The sequence below is a fragment of the Phyllostomus hastatus genome, unplaced genomic scaffold (assembly GCF_019186645.2).
Source record: "Phyllostomus hastatus isolate PE091 unplaced genomic scaffold, TTU_PhHast_1.1 phas_contig_477, whole genome shotgun sequence".
Lineage (NCBI taxonomy): Eukaryota > Metazoa > Chordata > Mammalia > Chiroptera > Phyllostomidae > Phyllostomus > Phyllostomus hastatus.
The window spans coordinates 4,789,129-4,803,742 of record NW_025333889.1 but is presented as its reverse complement, the minus strand read 5'-3'; the positions used below and the strand labels follow the sequence as shown (position 1 = coordinate 4,803,742).

Genomic DNA, 14,614 nt, shown 5'->3' with positions numbered 1-14,614 from the left:
TGGGTCTTGAGCGTTGTGGACCGTTCACCAGGCGGACGGGAGAGGCAGAGGCCCTGCACGCAGTGATGCTAGTGGCGGGGGGCCAGCCGCACGTGCAAAGCTCGCTCTGAGCCTGTTTGCGGGAAGTCTCCACGGAAGCGTGCAGGACTGCGAGCGCTGGCCTGAGAGCCCTGGATCTGCGTGCTTGTCCCGGCTCTGCTGTTCAGTTGCTGGAAGGCTGTGACGGGTCTGAACCTGTTTTTCCCCCTGAGATGGAGATAATCACCGTATTTTTAGGATGATAAGATGCACCAGACCATAAGACGCACCTAGGTTTTCGAGGGGGAAAATAGGAAAAAAAAATTTTGAAGCAAAACATGTGGTAAAACATCTAATAACATAAATAACATAGGCCGCCCCCCAGCCCCAACAAGCCAGGTTACCTACATTCGGACTATAAGACACACCCCTTCCTCCCAAATCTGGGGGGAAATTGCGTCTTATAGTCCGAAAAATACGGTCTCCTCTTCTGAATCACGGGGGATCGTTGTGTGGATCAAGTCAGTTAAAGGCACAGGGAAGGTTATATAATATGAACGTGAAAAGTGATAATAAGAGCTTTAGCCTTATTATGATCAACATACTCATAATTACATTGAAATTCTCTCTGCTTTGCTAACCCCTCTCCCTTGTTGAACCCCCTTTATTTGAGTTTCTTCTCAGGGCTCTAATCTCAGCTCCTCTTTTCAGTCGACTCTCGGCCCTGGGACACCTTTGCTTTATTGTCAGCACACATTGTGGTTAATTCCCTAACCTGGACTTCTGTCTCCAGAACACTCTTCCGTCTTCAAACCTACACTTCCAGCTGCCGCTGGCTTGGGCCTTTATCACCTTGACTTCCTGGCTCTAAGGACTGATTGTTTCCCCCATGCAAATTCCCTCCTGAGCTCCCTGCCCTGTTCCAGGCCCCTGGGCTAGGAGCTTTTCACGTATTATCTCGGTTTACACGATAACCTTGTGATATCGGACCCTCTTGTCCCCGTCGGAAAGATGATGAAACCGAGGTTCAATGAGATTAAATAGCTTTTCCAAAGTGGTGTGGCTCGTAGGCGGCAGAGTCGTGAGGCAAACCCAGTTTGTTCCTGCTCTTCACCCCTTTTCCCTGCCTCTTCCCTTTACTTGCCTTGCAGTGAAGACCAGACTCAGGACACTGGCTTTCTGGCCTCTCATGTCTGCCTCTTCAGCTGCCTCTCTCACTCTTACTGCGCAGCTCACTATTACTTGCCTTTCCCAAGGGAAAGTCTGCGCTTCCTAACCTCCTTGCTTGTGTGTGTGTGTGCCCTTCCCCAGCTCAGTCTTCTCCTTTTCCCGTGTTCGCTGTCACAGCCCCGAGGGAGGCAGGGCCGTGCGGCGGAGTAAGCCGGGCGGGGTCTGTGGCCCCTGTTGAGTGGGTCTGTTTCCTCTCCCTCACAGTCCCCATCTGTTCTGCAAAGGGCCGGGTCAGGTCACACTCAGACAGACCAGCAGTGTGGATGTGAGACGTACATTCAGTCCGCATTCAGTGTGTAGCGAGCTGTGTGTTGCCGTACATTTTGCAAACATTTGCTGTTGTCAGGCTTTTGAGTGTTTGCCCAACTGTGGGTTTATAGTGATATCTTGTTGTGGTTTTGGTTTGCATTTCTCTCGTGACAAGTGACGCTGAGCACCTTTCCCTCTCTGTTGGCTAGTTTGCATTTCCATTTTGTGAAATGTTCTTTAAGACTTCCCCCCATTTCTCCATTAGATTGCCTTTCACTCATCTGTAAGTGTTCTTTATACATTCTGGGTATGAGCACCTCTGTGGCTTCTCTTTTTATATTTCTTTTATGTTATCTTAGGATAAAAGGAGAACTTGAATTTTTATGTAGTTGAATTTATCAATATTTTCTATCATGGCAGTACTTTTATGTATGTTTATAACATGTTTCCCTATGTATTTTCTCACATACTGTTTTGTAAAATCCTGCTAGCCTTTTAGATTGGCATCTGCCTTAGCCATTTCCCGCTCCCACCATGCACGGTGTCTGACCCAGCTGGTGTTCTCGCCTTTGAAGGAAGGGGATTCTGCGAGGCACTTTGCCATTCTGTCACCAACGTGAGGCTTATGTTGCTCTTAGAGCAGAGAAGTCCTGCTGTGCCTCCCCAGCTTTTCCTAAAGGCCTGTCTCCTCCTCCCTTGGGTCGCTCAACTCAAGTTTCTGAGGTCAGGCCTCGCCCCTACTCCTTTCAGGGGTAAGGTTCTCATAGCCCCCCTCCATTTCATCCCTGATCTTACTGGAGAGCAAGATTATCACTCGCCAACCCTCAGAGCATAAGGGTTGCAGCCTGATGGAGAAAGGAGATCGCCTTTTCCTCGCCGCATTTGGGCAAAGAGTTTTCTAGATAGAGGGACTAGCAAATGTGGAAACCTCAAGTGGAAGGCGTTAGTATTCTAGGAATAGCGAAAAGATCTCTGGGGTTAGAGTGTGGTTTGCAGAGGAAGAACTTGTAGAAAACAAGAATGGAAGAATAGGTAAGGGCCGATTTGACAAGGCCTTGTGACGTGGTGCTAGAAGGATGCTGGGAAGCTGTCGGGAGAAGGGCATGATTTGATTCATGTTTTAAAAGGGTCACTCTAGCTGCTTCAGTCCAAAATGGAAACCAGGAGACCAGTTATTGCAGTAGTTCAACAGGGAGATAAAGGTTGCCTGGATTTGTGTAGTAACCGCGGGAATGGCAAGACGGTACATATTACAGAAAGGGCTGTAATATGGGCTGTCCCGGTGGGTTGGATGTGGGGCGTGAGAGGGAGAGCCAAGGGTCGGGCTGTCGTTCGGTGCCCTTGGCCAAGGGAGGGCGTGCTGGGAGAGGGGCGAGTTCTGTGAGGACCGGGGACTCTCTCCATGGCGGTGCCAGCTGGCATCCAGATGAGGGTCTCGTGGGGACCTGAGTATGAGTCTGGAATTCAAGGAAAAGTTAAAGAGAGGCATTTACTTCTGGTAATTAGTAGCATGTAGAGAGATTCAGAGCCAGGAAACTGGATGAATCTCCTGGGGATTAAGTGTAAAAGGGCCCTCTCCCGGTGTTTGTTGTTCACTGTGTTACTCTGTTTCCTTTATCAAATCAGATTTAAGTGGAACTTTTGGGGGAAAAGTACTTCATAGTTCTTCCGGTTTTGGTGCATGAGGAAGCACTTTGGTTCTTCCTCTTTTTAAGATATTTATGTGGGTCAGTGGGTTCAGGCATTGCCCCTGTGCTCCATCTGTTATAAAACGCCACCCCCCTCAGGTTGTGATTTCTGGGTTTAGTAACCATTGATGATCGTATCCCGAATCCATTATTTCAGTAGGGATGGTAAAATGGCAGTATTGACCATCGTTCCGTTCTTCTTAGTCAGCTAAAACTTTTCCGTGAAGAACCACTTCACCTCATCGACTATTTTGGTTAACGTGAGATGCAGGAAAGGTAGGATAGATGCTTGGAATTTTCTAAGGCCTAACAACAGAGAACCCTTTTATGAAGATTCCCGAGACTTTTAGACAAGATCGTACTAGCGTTTGATAGCTTCCTTGTTTCCCTGTTATGACAGGATGTTCCAGGATAGTTTTGTTTGTTTTCTGTTCCAGAGTTGAATGAGCCGTTTCCCTGAGGAGCCCCGCAGCCCTCCTACCCAGCGTGGGGTGGGTTTAGAGCGCCTTTCGTGTCCTGCGGTCTTCCGGTGTCTCCCCCAGACGTGTGTTCTCTTCTTGTGTGCGCTGGGACAGCGAGATAGAATCAAAACACTTTTTAGTTGCAGCATATTAATTTATATTTTAATTACACCATTTTGAGTGACGTGACTTATTTATTAATCCCTGCTATTTTATGGAAAATATCTGACATTGTGTAATGCTTCATCCTTATTGGCAGTGTAAATGCCCATGAGCTGTGTACTTTCCTGATTTCAGGCCTCGAAATGGAGAATTAAGGGTTTGTGTTTTCTATGAGAACATTTTGTAAACTCTTATTCACGCTTTTGTTTTTTTCATTTACATTTTACTGTTGTGGCTTCACTGGGAGTAGTGCAGTGACGTGCTACGTTGAGTTCTTTTTTCACTACCCGACGTACTTACTGATCCCGTGCGATGAGCCCGTGTAAAGCAGTGTGGTGCTTCCGGTCCCTGGGCCTTTAGGGGAGAGGGAACACGGAAAACCAGAAGGGATGTGGCGTCGATCTTGGGCGTCTTGAAGGACTGAGCGCCAGCCTGGTGCTGCCGGGTCGGCCCTCCCCGTAAGGTGGTCTGTGCTTCAGCAAGTAAAGATCCCGTGCACACTGCGTGGTGAGTGCCTAGTGCTGGAGCTGCCGCATAGGCAGGTTTCCCTCAGGCAAGAAAAATGAAAAGTTTGCTCTTTTCCTTTCTTCCCTCCAGTGATCCAGCAGAGCTTTTCTGTTTTCTCCAGGTGATTAAACCAGAGAGCAATGACAAAGAGACAGAAGGCGCCTACGAATCGGAGCTCCCCGAGGAGCTCTGTGGGAGCCGTCTGCAGCGGTCCCTGAAAGGCCACACCGACAGTCCTGACGTCGTCGTGGAGGCTCAGTGTGAGGACAGCGGCCCCGAAGACGGGCACGGCAGCACACCCGACGTGCTGGTGGGCGGCGCCAGGAAGCTCGCAGTGTGTGTTCCCGAAAAAGGTGAGTCCTGGCCAGCCGCCTGCCCTTCCGTGCTAGCGGCTCGATGGCGTTAGGCGTTGGAGTTCTCTCTGTGCTCCGGAGTTACTCTCACAGCACAGTTGGTACCTGCTCAATTTCTGACCCGTGTCAGCTTTTAGGAAAGGGGAACTCCCACAGACTTCTAGCTCCTGGTTGCCAGCAGGGACCACACGCCACTGGGACTTGTTGTGGTCAGTGGTTGCTGTTTCCAGTCCCTGGTAGGTTTTGAGTTTGTCGACAACTCACCTGAAATGTCCTGTGATGAACCCCGTCCCCCTTTATGGTTGATGTGAACAGAATCAACCGGCTGTTAAAATCCTTACAAAAAGCACTTCATTTTACCCTGGACTTTTTTTTAACTCTGTACCTTTGGAAAGTATTTATGTAATTGGTGGTGGGAATGGATCACCTTAAATTTGGTAAGTAGATTATTTTTATGTTGAAAGGACGTCCAGCCTAAGAAAAAGTCTTATCAGAGTTTATTTGAGTCTTATAAGAGCTAAACGGATGACGATCACTGGGAAGCCCAATCTGAGCTGACTAAGGAAACGCTCTGGGGAGTGGAAGGTTCGCAGCTTATTTTATGCCTGCGAGTCAGAGGAGGGTCCATGAGGAGGGTCACAAGCAGTTCATTGGGGGCGGATTCATTGGGGCGGGTTCATTGGGGCGGGAGAAAGCAAAGTTGGGAAACCTTTGAGTGGTCAAAAGGCAAAATGGAGAGACGCACTTCTTTTACGTTGGCGGGTACGGGGCAGTTAACATTTATAGCACGTGGAGATGTTTGTGGCGGATCAAGATAACAATGAAGGTTCTGGAGTCTGGAAAAGGAGATGACTGACATTTCCAAGGTGTTTTATCTTAGATGCACAGAGACAATAGACAGTTTCAAAGTTAAAGACTGATCCTTGTCAAGGAAGCTTCAGGCCTAGGACGCCACTGCACCCCGTGGCCCACCGGTGGGTGAGGGGCGTTCTGCTCAGACCGCCTGTGGGCCCACTGTGGGCTCTCTGTGGGCCCACTGTGGGCTCTGGGCTCTACGGCCGGTCGTTGGGCCTCCCCTGAGCCTGTCAGGTTTAGTATGTGACCCCTTTTCAATCACGTTTGCATTACAAAGTGTTTTTGAAAAGTTTTAAGCCTTTAGAAAAGCTAGGCTTGTTTTCTCTGATCAGAATCTGAGCCAGGTGTCGTCTGGACGCAGGGGACAGCAATTGCAAACACATGGTGAGGAGCCGTGAGCAAGGGCTCTGCGTGACCACACTCTGGGAAATGTAACGGCAGGTAGCGATGAAAGGGGGAATATTTCAGTATATAGACCTCTAAGAGATTTTAAATGCAGGGAGTATATTTTAAAGCCAAATTGAGTTTAATGTATATTATGAAATGGAAAAGAGTGACTTGGCTAGGCCGGCTAGACTATTAGACTTTTTCATCAGGAAGGAGCTTCTGGCACAGCCCCCATTAAAGGCTAGAAGGAATGCCAGATGATTACTGAAGGAGAATATTCAGCAGACCCTTGTGATAGGGCCGGTGAGCACACCGCACCGACACCCTGAGCAGAGCTGGAGGCGACGGCAGCAGATGACTGCATGAGAGGCAGGCGGCTGCCCCAGTGCTGCCTGGGTGGTAGCCTGGTGCTAAGAACAGTGGTGCCTCGGTACTCGTCGTTAAATCTTTCCGGAACTCGGCGTGAGTGCCTGAGCCCACGAGTACCGAACGATGAAGCGTCTTCCCTGGCGGGGCGGCGGCGGGGCTCATGTGAGTTCCGGCAAGTGGGACGAGTCCCGGGCGCGCACCGAGTGCTGAGACATCTTTTTCTCGTGAAAATGCGAAGAGGACAGGGTTCGATGAGTTCTGAAGCTGACGAGTCCCGAGGTGTGACTGTACTCATTCTGAAAGGCTCTCCGGCTTAGAAATTCTCTTTATATGAAGTGGCTGCTGCTTTCTCCCCGCTCCCCACCCCCCAACCCCCAGGTGCAGCAACCGGAGGGCACTCGGGTTCGTCTTGTCTTGTGCCTGCCTCCAGAACTAGTGGTTTCCCTGTTCCGGGCCCGGCCAGCTCCATTTGGCTGTTGCTCTTTGAAATTTCATTCTTGTGTTGTTTCTTTTTTCTTCCTTTGAAAGCAGCTGGATACTGTGACCCTCTTCTGAGAGTGAGTGTGTATTGTCATAATGGCGTCAGTACTGTGAGTCATGTTTTTTCTATGAGAAGAGGGGGAAATAACCAGGACCCTAACTAGCCAATTCTTCATCATTAAGATCACCAAGGGAGAGAGATACTTGCAGTCCGAATTCAGGCAAAGGAGAACTTTAAAACTTACTGAGTGTTTGGCCCAAAACTGCTTCGTGGAAATGGAGTCCTGATGATTGGGCTTGGCAGACCTCAAGGGCCCTTTCCCCCTGGGCTCCAAGGTGCAGGGATGGAGATGCCTTGATTTCTCATTAGTGGTTGGTGCCAAAATAAGGGCAAGGAAGTATTGCTGGAGGGAAGTGATGGCAGGTTGGTGCCCCGGGTGCGTACCAGTAATTCACTCTGCCCTTTGTCTTTGGAAATGTGCTCCTGGTTTGTCCTCTATTACAGTTCCCCTCCTTCCCTCTCACAAATAAATACCACTGAGTGCTTTACAAGTCCACTGAATTCTTGTGTTTTCTTTGCTCTTTTTACAGTCCTCCTATCCTGCTCTTATTTATATTGCTTCCTTGCTGGCCCTGACTGAGGGGGCAGCCTTAATCTTTCCCTCAGTATCTGGTACAAATTTCTCTTTCCTGCTAGCCTCTAAGTAGGGAGTTTGTGAAACCACATGGCTGTTTCTCATTTCTTGCCCTCTTGATATTTAGGAAAATTGCAATTTGCTTTTTAAAAAATCATGGTGTTTTTAAGGATATTTTAACCAGCTTCTCTTGTCCAGATAATATGAAATCTGGTTATAGTTAAGATGTTAGTACTTTTTGCACCATTTAAGGTTTTGAAATTTGTTATTGAAACAAACCATAACCTTAAGAACATCGTAAACTTTTCCTTAGACTTCTAGAAAGGTTCTTTCCTTTGTGTTGTAATTGCAGATGGATTATTTATCCTATTTCACACTTGTGTTCAAAAGAGTGCTTTTTGTTTGTTTACTTTTGTTTTAATATCATGTTTCTTTACCCAAAGCAACTGTTACATGGTGCACGCCTACCCATTATCTATCCCTGTCTGCCCAGGCCACATCTGCATCTCTAAGGCAGCTACTGGTTTCTCTGTGAGGTGGTTGCTCCAGCTGTCTGCAGCAAGTGCCTGCCATAGCGTTGAGAAGGGTTTCTGGGCATCTCAGACCTACACAATAATGTCTCTTAGGAACACCGCAGGATCTGCATCGTCCTTAGTCCCTGAGAGACAGCAGGCCGAGCACCTGGGCCCCCTTGGTAGGTGCAGTCCCACAGCCTCCCGAGGCCAGGCTCTGTCCACTTTCCAGGCAGTGCTGTTTTTGTCAGCGCGGAAATCCGCCGTCTGTTACAGACTCGGACAGCCCTGGTAAATTTTCTTTGGTATCAGATGCGTGGGTGATGGTGGCCTGGTTTGCACACTCCAGAGGACAGAAGTCATCATGGCCAAGTGATACAGCTGGGCCAGGTTCGTCCTCTGTGTTCTTCATCATCAGAATTTTAAGAACTTGGCCTCTGAGTCTCGGTGACCATGACCTAATCAGGTTATGATGTACGTTTCCTCTTGTCTTCCTGGTACGGTCTGCCAGAGATCTCGTTCAGCTTTCTGATCTGAAGACAGGCCTCTCCCAGTGCCGTGATGACTGAATGCGGGTTTGAATGTGGAGTTGGTGACCCTGTCACTGTTCTCTTCTGTGTCCTGGCCACCTTCAGCTCTGTTCTGAAGCGGCAGTCCGCCTGGAGGCCTTGAACCCTTCTGAGGTTTGAGTTGATCTACTGCTGACTTCAGGAGCCAGGAAGAGCTCCTTCTCTCACTTAACAGTCATCCCTTTTCAGTGACTGGCCTGCTCAATGCCTCGGTGTAGTTCTCATTCTTTGGCTGAAAAGTAACTGTATTTCCCTTTGGCTGAGAAAAAAGACCCATGCGATCATCCTCCTGTGATGCTTCAGGGTTACTGAAATCCCAAGAACCCTTTCTTTTAAGTGTCAGGAACCCCTCTTCTTTCTCGAAGGTAAATTTCTTCATTTTCTTTCTGAGACCAGATCTTCTTTATCCTTTGTTTCCCGGCTCTCCGCCGTGTATATGATGACTGGTGTAACTGGCATGCAGTCGGTCATGTTTGCTTCAGAAATTATGTTAAAAAATAAATGTATAGCAAGTTTCCATCATCCACAATTATTGGGCAGTATTTTGTGGCAATATTTTAAAACTCATAAAAAATGTAAATGCTTGTCTGGACCAATGTTAGAAAGATACAGTAGGAGTTTTTGCTTCTCTGTCTTTTCGACCACGTGGAGAGTACAGTCATATCAGGTGTGAGTCAGGTAGAGAAGGTGCACCTTCTCTGTGGACTGAGGACACCCTCCTCTTGTAGTTGAGCCTTGGTCGCTGTTGGCAGATCAGTGGGAGGGATTTACCCAGGCCAGTCAGCTGCAAGGACTGGCTGTGGCCCCTGACCACCAACCTCCGCCCTCCGTGGAGGATCAGCTGTGCAGGGGCAGGGGGTGGTGCTCCGAAGTGGTCTGTAGCTGTCCGCTGGGTGCACTGGCACTGGGGTTTTTCTGGTGGTGCAGGCCAAGGTCCGCCCCCACCTTTTTTTTTGTCTGCGGCCACCCTGCCTGAGTTACAAAGCAATCTGAGATGGCTGCTACTTGTGCTGGTCTTGGAGATGCCCAGGCGAAGCCGAGCTATGGACCTAGGCTGGCTGCTGCCAGTGCTGGGCCTGGGGCTCACGAGGCCAGCTGTTGGAAGTTGTGCAGCATGAGCCCACACCAGCCATTCATGTGGAAAAGCAGCTTGGGTGGGCCCCTAAGGTGGGTGGGGCAGAGTCTCTGGGGATCTCCAAGGTGGGTCAAACAGTGTTAGCCAGGTTGATGGAGTCTCAGATATGGCACCAGCTGGTTGGCTCTGTTGGGGGAACGTTTAGGGACAGTGGAGACAATGGCCTCTGCTCACCTTGATACCAGACACTTCAGATTTTCCCTGTGTGCCACTGGTGCCTTTCAAGCTGCTACCCTGGTGCTGGAGCTCAGGGGGAGTGAGTCTGAGTGGGGGAGTCCATGTGTGGGTTCTTTAAGAGGAACTGCTTGGGGCTCCAGAGTTTCTTCCACCGACTCAATCCTCACTGATCTTTGCAGCCAGAAGTTGTGAGGACTTAGCTCCCTGGCACTGGAACCCTGGGCTGGCGGGCCTGCTGTGGGGCTGGGACTGCTCGCTCCCGAGATATTCCTCCTGAATTTTTATCCACCCCATTTGGGTGAGGGATGAGCCCGTTCCGCATCTGTGTCCCTCCTGCCAGTGTCATGGATATGGTTTCTGTAGTTGTCAGACTTCCATTCACCTTGATTTCTGATGGTTCTGAGTGATGGTTGTTCTATATTTTGTTGTATTTTGATGTGGTTGGGCAAAGAGGTGAGCCGTGTGTGCCTACACCACCATCTTACCTGGAAGTCTAGTTTTTAAGTTTTTTCTTCTTCCTACCTCACATAGATCTTCTCCCATGTAATTTTTTATTAATTCTACCATTTTGCCTTTTGCTGAATTTTATGATGCTGATTCTTTGTTGCTTGAGATTATCATCTGGTTTCTCACCTCTAAATCTATTTGATGTTGAACCATCCTTGAATTCCTAGGATAAAACTACTTAATCCTGATGTATTATTATTTTTAAAACACATTATTGGATTTACTTAGCTAATATCCTGTATAAGACTTTTGTGTCATGTTAAATGTCCTGTCATTTTCTTGGCATTGCTCGATTTTTTAAATCAAGATTATATTAGTTTCATGGACTGTCCTGGTCAGTTTTTGACTCTTTCCTATTTTTCCAGAACAGCTTGTATAAGACAGGAATTAACTGTTCCTCAACATCTGGTAGAACTCATTGTGAATTTGCCTGCACCTGGTGTTTTCCAGGATGCAAGATGTTTGCTTTTTTAATCTCTTTCATGCTAATTGATCTGTTCAAGTTCTCTCTTTCTGTGCCAGTTTTGGCATAGCTTAATGGGAATTTATCCACTTAAATTTGTTAGCGTATAGGTATTCCTAATACTCTTCAATGTTCTTTAATTATTAAAAAATGCTCTTGTGTTTGCTCTTCTGCCTCACTTTTCATTCTGTGTTTTAATTATTTGAACATTCTCTCTTTTTTGATAACTCTTGCTTGCCAAAGATTTATTTTATTAACCTTTTTAAGGAATGTGTTTTTTATTTGTGTAATTTTTCTCTGTTGTTGATATTGTTCTGTATATCATAGATATTTGCCCTTATCTTTGTTCCTCATTTTGAGGGTTTGCTTTTCTGCCTCCTTTCCAACTTCCTGTGTTGAGTACTTATTGTTTTTAACCTTTCTTGTTTCTCTATAAATGTTTTCAAAGTTATGTTTCCCTCAAAATGCTTTCTTATCTGCACTCCATAGATTTTTAATTTGCAGTATTTTTATTATTAGGCCATTTTAAACATAAAGATTTGTTACATAACTGGATTGGTTGTTATAGCTATATCACTTCTAATTTTTTTGCTATTTCCTATTATAGTAAGACAACAGGGTCTGTGGCGTTGTTAATTCTTTCTAATTTATTGAAGCTTCTTTATACTCTGTTACATGGTCTTTGTGTCTAAATATTCCCTGTGTGCTAAGGCAGAAAGATGTATGTATATGTATCTAAAAACTTAGTATGCAATTGTATTATTATTCTCTTCAGAAGCTGTTTATTATTTTATATACTTAATCTGTGGGTTTCTGAGGGGGCTGTTTAAAAATACACATTTATAAATTTATATTTATTTCTCCTACACTCTTTTCAACTGTGGCTTGATATCTTTTGAAGTTGGATTGTTATGTATATATTAGGATATAGCTAGATATATTTTTGTATACATGCCTATGTGTATTCACACATATCACTGATACTTATTGAGCATATACTATGTGCTAGGCCCTAAGTACTTTATAATTCATCCTCATTAGGTTTAATTATTTGATGTTTAAACATACCTAGTATCTATTGCAGAAATATTAATAGTATTTCTCTCAGAGACACTTGTACTTTTTATTCCCAAAGCACAGAAAATTTATGCAGTTGATAAAGGAAGTTTAGAATCCCTGGTAGATTTTTAAAAAATTATCTATGTCTGATACCAGCCTAGACAATCTGATTCTAGTTGATCTGATATTTTTTTAAAAAACTCTCCAGTGACACAGGGATTCTCCTCTGTGGCCAGAATTGAACTGTCATAGACTTGTCCTGTTAGCCATTCCGCTGTATCTGTGTTCACATACAGCAGTACACAGAGCACAGGCTAAACGTTTCATGGCAGTCCAACCCTCAGTATGACACCTGATTCTGTCAAGGTCATCAGTCGATACTAAAACCCACAGGTGAAAGGTTGTTGGGGACGAAGACATTCACACGGACTCAGGGTGTCACGCCACAGCTGACTTACTACTTAATTATGCTGGGCAAAATGTCCTTTCATAGTGGACACATTTGGTGGGCACTACTTTAGCCAAGTGGTCAAGCTTAACATCACTAATAGTGGGAAACCTGACATTTTGTGCCTTTTGATGGGACACATTATTACACAACGTGATCTGTGACATGTTTATGCCAAAAATGTTTCACTTGAACCAAGCCTGTAGTCCCAGCTTCTTGCATGTTGGGAATATAGAGCGTACGTGAACTAGTTAAATGGCGTGGCGGGAGAAACAGGCGGCCCCGTGTGTAGGATTATCTGTGAGCTGACCAGCCTGGACTGTTCAAAAAAAGCCGGTGTCATGAAGAACAGAAAACAAAGGGAACTGCTCTAGGGGAAGAGGAACCGAAAGAAATATAACCAGAAAGAATGTGCGAACTTTGATTAAGTCTTGGATTGGGGAAAAAAATACAGTAACAAGTGGAGAAATTTAATTTCGCTTGTATATTAGATGATGTTTTGGAATTACTGGAATTTTCTATTATGACAATGACACTGTAGCAGTTTATTCACCTCTACACTCTTAAAAAGCATTGAAGACCTCAAAGTCCTTTTGTGTATGTAGGTCCTATCTGTCAGTAATTCTGTATTTAAAATTAAAACTAAGAAACCTTTAAAATGTTACTGCAAAATAAGTGTACATCTCTGTGTAGTTGTGGTTCTCTGTGTATTTAAGGAAAACTTCAAATTTAAAAGTAATGACTGTTGGATGTTAATGAAGTTAATGAGAAAAAAATTGATATAACCACAGTTGAAATACTGAGGAAAAGATGGAATTAACCTCTACAGTGTACTTCTTTATACTTTAAATCTAGTATCTTAGGAAACTCGAGAAAACACGGGAATACCTAAGTACCCCTTTCTGTTGGCCATCAGAGCAGGGGTTGGCAGAGTGTTCCGTATCGGACCAGGTGGTGTATGTGCCCAGCACTGGGGGCCGCACAGAGACAGAGACCGCTCTGCCACAGCTGCTCACCTCTGTCACTGCAGCCTGAGAGAGCGGACACGGCTGGTTTTGGCCTGCTGGCCAGTTTGGTTGCTTACCCCTACTTCACACTCAGGGGAGAATGAGAGTGAAAAAAAGAAATGATGCCATAGTAACACTATGGAGAGTCTTGACTGGTGGGCCCTCCGACGGGGCCCCACACCCCACTTGGAGAACCACTGGCTTCAGCTGTGGACACTGGTGGTTGATGCCGATTGGGATGTCAGTGCGTGTTCTCAGAATTCTTTACTGTTAGGGTATTCCGCACTTCAGGTCCTTAGTTTTAAATGGTTATTGGATTGTTTTGTTTCCATTAGTTTCGTTTAGTTCCATTGTTTCGTTTAATTTGTATTCCTATGGAATACTAATTAAAATAATTCAGGCCAAGATCTATTGCTTCAATTCTTTTGCTCAATTGTGGGAATTTGGGGGTGGGCACTGTGCCCTGTTTTGCTGTTTTGGCTCTAGCCTGGTCTATATACATCTTCATTTATCAAACCTAGTCACACTGTGAACTATGGACTCTTGGAACCTCTTTCTGTGTTTAGTAGTTTATATATAGCATTGTCTTGAACATTTCTTATTAGAAAAAGCTTGAGTATTTTGTGTTTTTTGTTATTAATTTGAAAGGAAATTTTTTGTAGCATTTTCCCACAGGTTGTTGTTGATACATAAGAAAGTTATTGGGGTTGTTTTAACTGCATACCTTAATGAGTGCTCTTTTTATTTCTAATAATTTTTCAGTTGGTTATTTTGATTTTCTAGGTATAAAATAATTTTATCTGCAAATAATAATTTTGCCTCTTTCTAATTTTGTGCTTCTTATTACCTCATCCCATTGGCCATTGCTTTAAGGACTGTGTTACATAATAGTGGTGATTGCTTTCTTCCGGACTTTAATGGGAATGCTTCTAGTATTAAACCCGCAAGCACAATGCTGGTTGTTGGCTTGAGACCAAGTTAACCAAGTTTCCTCTTTCTTTTTTACTAAAAGTTTCTATTAGGAGTGGATATTGAAATTTTTTCAAGTGCCTTTGGAACTTCTTTCAAGACACTGCTTCTCCCTTGGGCTTGTTCACATGGTGACATGCACCTCCGAGGACTCCTCGCGCCCCTCGCGTGGCCCTCACCCTCGTTTGGTCTCGGCGTGGAGTGTGCTTTGTATCTCAGTTCTGTTTGCTAATTATTTATGATTTTTGCATTTATAATGTAAAATGTGAGACTGGTCTGTGGTTTATTTTTACTGTGGTGTCTTTGTTGTGTTTTGGTATCAGGCTCTATTAACTTTGGAGGAAGAATTAGGGAGCCTTTCTCTTTCAGTGTTT

General features: G+C 45.4%; 1 protein-coding gene across 4 annotated transcripts in view; it reads left to right on the top strand.

Annotated features, from left to right (window-relative positions):
• Positions 1-14,614, top strand: part of DIS3L2 (DIS3 like 3'-5' exoribonuclease 2) — a 269,396-nt gene that overhangs the window by 63,595 nt on the left and 191,187 nt on the right. For all 4 annotated transcript variants that reach the window (XM_045845838.1, XM_045845836.1, XM_045845839.1 and 1 more), the window contains one exon: positions 4,437-4,668. In XM_045845838.1, coding sequence (XP_045701794.1) covers positions 4,437-4,668 — 232 coding nt within the window. The remainder of the gene's footprint in view (positions 1-4,436; positions 4,669-14,614) is intronic.